Source organism: Sinocyclocheilus grahami, unplaced genomic scaffold (genome assembly GCF_001515645.1).
Source record: "Sinocyclocheilus grahami isolate Dianchi unplaced genomic scaffold, SAMN03320097.WGS_v1.1 scaffold2004.1, whole genome shotgun sequence".
Taxonomy (NCBI): domain Eukaryota; kingdom Metazoa; phylum Chordata; class Actinopteri; order Cypriniformes; family Cyprinidae; genus Sinocyclocheilus; species Sinocyclocheilus grahami.
In genome coordinates, this window is record NW_015507183.1 from 75,556 (window position 1) to 81,262 (window position 5,707).

A 5,707-nucleotide genomic window follows, 5' to 3' on the forward strand; every position below is an offset into this window, starting at 1 on the left:
GTGTAGGTCGATCATCACTCTTTTGTATGTTACACACAATCTACTAAATATAGACAGACTTCATTACAAAGAAAAAATACCAAACAAAAAAATATAATCAAAATCTATGACAAAAATACTATTATAAACTAGGTTAATGGATAATTCAGTAGCAAAAGTTACTCTAGAAAAATCATGAGTGCACAATAATTTTATAAAATCTTAAATTTTTAGTGAAAAAAAATACATTTAGTGGGTAACAAATAAAAGTGAATAAGTGAAGGGCTAAATCTGGTAGGCCTACACATTGCTCTTTGTATTGTTGTAAAATACATTCATGAAAAACAAGTAATATATTTATATATAAATATATACTATAGTAGTCAACATTTGAAGTGGATCAAAACCTTTCAAAATCAAAGTTGTCCTAAAACCAAAACAATACCCATTATTGTCTTAGGACAACTTTGATTAACTTTTTGAATCCACTTTAAATGTAGACTACTGTATAAATTAAAATACATTTCTTTTAAATGTATAGCAGAGTAATGAGGCAGCAACATATGATAGATAAGACGAACAAGAAAGGCTATTTATAATCTTTCATTGCGCAAAAGTGTTATGATACTAAAGGCTACAAATACAGAGCGGCTCCAAGCGTGTAGCATAGAGAAGTTCAAAGCACAAAGTGAAGAGCTATTGATGCGTAGTGTATTAAATATGTGCGTTAGTTTATTGAGCCTTTTCTTTTAACAGTTTTAAATTTCAGTTACTGTGCTCGTGACGAACAATTCATAGTGCTCTCTACTCCAGTCTTGTGATCTAACCAGATATCCGTTAGAAATTTACACGATTTAGAAACAGCACGAAACTCCAGCAAGATAAATTCCTTTTATGCAAAACCATTGATCTTTATTTACAGATCAAGTATAACATTAGGAACATTTAATCATCTTGGAGAGAGTTTCATCGTCTTGACTGTCATAACCGAACGTGACAAACAGTTTGAATGCTGAATGGAAAATGACAGACAGCCGCTGCAGAGAGAAGAGTTTACGTGAACTTGACTTAAATATTTATCTGTACCTCACATTAAACTAGGGAAAAGCTTCAGAACACTTGAAATATAGTGCACGAAAACTTTATGGTGCCTTATAATGTTTTTGTGGTTTTCGTGGGGCTTAATAATAACACAGAATAGTATACGCACTATATCGGATTTGGATCGGTCTCATCTGACCGATACCCCGATCCAGCAGAAAATGCCAGTATCGGAGCGATACCGAATATCGGATCGGCGCACCCCTAGTACTTATTTCTTTTAAAGAAATCTTACTGACCCCAAACTTTTGAAAATTACATTAAATGAACAGAAATATATTAAGTTGCACAATAATCAGATTTAATTCTAATCAAGCGAGGTCATAGTCACCTGTCATGGCATTTTCCGTGGAGCAGAGATTTGCCATAGCTGTCCAGCGACTGCACTGGATTCTCTGGATCGTAACGCTGTTCGGTGTCATCCAGAGAAACAAAGAAAGCCGCCTTCTCCACGGCATCCAGAGACTGCTTGTTCTTCCCTCGACTGAAGAACTGTGAGCGGGCTTTGGCCCAGGGAACTCTGGGTAATGAGGAACAAAAGCAGAGATAAAATCACCTGGATCAATGCTTGTTCTTTAATGGGCTTTGATCACATTTTAGTGAACAGAAAGAGAAGAAACAACGTCTGGTTCATGAATGAAAGCTGCAGTTTGTAGATTTCGCAGACACAATGTTTCCAGCTCAAGTCCACAGTTAAAAGAAACCTTATTTAATTTATTAATACAATTTCATTGACTATGATATTTAAAATATTTTTTTATTATTATTACTATTTTACAATATCATTTTGCGTTATTAATTACCAAATATTTTTTTTTATTATTTCAAAAATTAAATAAAAAATTCATTTAATTAAAAAATAAGTATTACAAATAAAAATAAACTATTTAAAATAAATAAAATAACTCGCCTGTCACCCGCTGTTAACGCGGCCAGCAGCTCCTCTCCTGGCTGAGGTTCAGACTTGTCGGCCAAGATCCTTTCGATCTGCTGCTCAATTTCTCGAGGCAACAGCAGCCGTCCATCATAAAACATCCACACTTTGTAAAAGTGTCCCTTGTAATACACGGCAATGTGTTTGCTCTCATTCATGTGCTGAAGGACGTCTGATGAAGAATACGGATGTGAGGATGGAGATGTGTCAATGTGCATGAAAACAATCATTTCAAATAATGTAACACTTATTTGTACAGTTTAAATTAGGCAAAATGTGTCATATTTAGGCTGTATTTGTTAAGGGTTAAATGATTAATGGTGGTCAGTAGACAATGACGAGTAAAGCAAAAGGTGAGATGAGAAAGGCAAAGTAGATGATGAGAAGAAAGGCCAAACAAAGGCTTGTTCCCTTTCAATATTACACTCGTACTGCGTCTTGCTAGACGCATATGGGAAAAAAGCCTTTTTTCTCCTTAAGCCTATTCATTCACGCAGTGAAACTGCACGGCCTGGAGCTGCACCAGCCTATGGCGACAAAGCCTGCCAAAGCCCGCCAGAATGGGCGGGGCATCTGGCTATATAAGCGGGCGCTCGCCACAGGATTCTCAGATTTATTCTCCTTCAGCGACGACTCTACACTCATCGCTGATCCTGAAAGCCTGCTCGCCGTTGACACGCCTTCACAGCCGGAATCGGGACCTCTCAGCACAGCTGACCTGCTTCTCCGCCGCTACAGCGACGCAGCAGTTCCGGTCCGTTTTCCCCTGCCGCCATCCGGCGATTCTAAAAGAGCTTATTTCTAGCAGGTAAGCCCTAAAAGAGAAAATTTTAGCGACATTGTTGCAAATGTCGCTCTGCGAGTGTGGCTCATGCAGGGAAACTTGCACGATGTAGAAGAGCAATGAATATGTCATCTGTCTGGGCAGACCCCACGCAGAGACTGTTCTTTCGCCGAGACAGAATGCTCACTCGAGCATGAGTTTCGCTCTTCTCCGCTCGCGGACCGCCTTCACTGGAGGAAGCCCCGCTTTTCCGTTTCTCCTCTCTCAGCGAGCCTCGGAGAGAGAAACAACGGAGTCAGGGAACTAAGCAACCGGGTCTGAGCGATCGCATGCTGGCACTGTACCCGCGTGCTCGCTCTCCCCATTGCACTCGGATTCACTGCAGAAGGGCAGTGAGCTACGCACTTACTGAGACAAAATGCTCACTCGAGCACGAGTTTCGCTCTTCTCCATTCGCGGTCCTCCTCCAATGGAGACAGCCCCGCCCTCCCGTTTTCTCCTCTCTCAGTGAGCCTCGGAGAGAGAAACAGCAGAGTCAGGGAGCTAAGCAACCGGGTCTGAGCGATCGCATGCCGGCACTCTACCCGTGTGCTCGCTCTCCCTGTTGCACTCGGATCCGCCACAGAAGGGCAGTAAGCTACGAGCTTACTGAGACAGAATGTTCACTCGAGCATGAGTCTCGCTCTTCTCCACGCGTGGACCGCCTTCACGGAAAGCAGCCCAGCTCTCCCGTTTATCCTCTCTCAGCGAGCCTCGGAGAAGGAAACAGCGGAGTCAGGGAATAAGCAATCGGTCTGACTGATCTCATGTCGGCACTGTGCCTGCGTGCTCTCTCCATTGCACTCAGATCCACCGCAGAAGGGCAGTGAGCTACGCGCTTACTAAGACAGAATGCTTACTCGAGCATGAGTCTCGCTTTTCTCCACTCGCGGACCGCCTTTGACTATACAGACCCGCTCTCACATTTCTCCTCTCTCAGCAAGCCTCGAAGAGAGAAACGACGAAGCCTGGGAACTAAGCAACCAGGTCTGAGCGAACTCACGCCGACACAGAGCCTGCGTACTCGCCCTCCACACTGCGCTTCGATCCGTGTCTCACACAAAAGGATTAGTGCCCCTCTTTACATCGAGCGGCTTTATCCTACAAAGTAGATCGGAGCAGATGCTGCCGCTGACAGCTTCAAATTTGTGTGTGTGTCACTTTGGCTGCGCTCACAGACACGGGCCGCTTTTACAAAAGCAGTTGCCCCCGTTCGTTCGTGGAAGGCAGCCCACCTCCCCGTGCTCATGTTTCTCTCCTCCCAGCTACTTCGGAGGAAGTAATGACGAGCTCACGGGTTGAATGATCAGAATTGAGCAAACCACTACACACATCATGCGTGCTTAATCTGCCAGTGTGTGTTACACATGGGGATCGGTGCACCTCGTTATACGAGCAGCTTAATCCTCCCAGGCAGATCAAAGCGAAACGCGGGCGGCTTGCTCTAGTGTTTCTCTCCTCCCAGTTACTCGGAGGCAGAAATGGCAAACTCGCGGGTATGATCGATCAAGGGTGAGTGATTAAAAGCCGGCAAGGCCCCGCTTGTATCACTCTCCATGCAGCGCTTTGACAGGGCAAACCCCCGTGCGGCCAGTCACCTGAGTTAAGTTAACCCCTCGTCACGCTGGCCGAGGCCTGGCAGGCTATCCCCGGAGTGTCGAGATGGATTATGGGGATAATAAAGCGAGGATATTCACTCTAATTTGCTCGAAGACCCCCGCGCTTCAGCGGCGTGGTCCCCACCTCTGTGCTGAGTGTGGACGCTCACGTACTGCGCTCAGAGGTGATGACTTTGCTGGCAAAAGAAGCCATGAAAGAGGTTCCTCCAGCCCAGAGCGATTCAGGCTTTTACAGCCGTTACTTCCTCGTCCCCAAAAAAGAGATGGTGGCCTCCGACCCATCCTCAATCTCAGACACCTGAATCGCGCCCTCATGAAGAGGTCGTTCAGGATGATTACACTGAAACAGATCCTCACGCAAATTCGCTCAGGAGACTGGTTCTTTTCTCTGGACCTGAAGGATGCATACTTTCACATCCAGATAGCCCCTCGTCACAGGTCATTCTTGAGATTCGCCTTCGAGGAGTGGCTTATCAATATACGGTCCTTCCCTTTGGGCTGTCCCTGCCCCCACACTTTTACGAAGTGCATGAATGCGGCTCTCTCCCCTCTAAGACAGACGGGAATCCGTATTATCAATTAACTCGACGACTGGCTCATTCTGGCCCAGTCGGAGGCAGAATTAATATCTCACAGGACCCTCCTCCTCGGCCACCTGGAGTGCCTGGGACTCAGGGTCAATTTTGCCAAGAGCTTGTTGCTTCCCAGCCAGCAAATTCATTCCTGGGAACGATTTTTGACTCAGCCCAAATGAAAGCTGTAGGCACGCCGGAAAGAGCTCTGGCCATACGGAAGCTGGCGACCTCCTTCGAGATCGGTACCGCTTGCCCTCTCAAAGCGTTTCAAAGGATGCTGGGCCTCATGGCAGCAACATCTCCAGTGTTACAGTTGGGTCTGCTGCGTATGCGCCCCCTTCAGCGCTGGTTGAAACCACGTGTTCCATCGCATGCGTGGCATCAGGGACACCTGCATGTCAGGGTGAGTCAGGCCTGAGTATCGGCCCTGACCCCCTGTTGGAAGAACTCCCGCTGGATGGAACAGGGCGTGGCCATGGGGATAGTTCACAGAAGGACAGTTGTCACGACAGACGCCTCCAACTCAGGTTGGGGGGCGCTGTGCGAGGGCATACCGACTTTCGGCCACTGGTCGAAGGGGGAAAAAGGCTTCCACATCAACTGCCTGGAAATGTTAGCAGTATGTCGAGCCTGTCAGTTCTTCCTGCCAGTCCTGAAAGGGCACCATGTGCTAATC

General features: G+C 46.2%; 1 protein-coding gene across 1 annotated transcript in view; it reads right to left on the reverse strand.

Moving 5' to 3' along the window:
* LOC107573676 (carnitine O-palmitoyltransferase 1, liver isoform-like) overlaps positions 1-5,707 on the reverse strand; it is a 31,652-nt gene that overhangs the window by 9,032 nt on the left and 16,913 nt on the right. Inside the window, exons 10-11 of the mRNA XM_016260120.1 lie at positions 1,991-2,186; positions 1,412-1,600 (exon numbers count right to left, since the gene is read on the reverse strand). Of these exons, the coding sequence (XP_016115606.1) occupies positions 1,412-1,600; positions 1,991-2,186 (385 nt within the window). The remainder of the gene's footprint in view (positions 1-1,411; positions 1,601-1,990; positions 2,187-5,707) is intronic.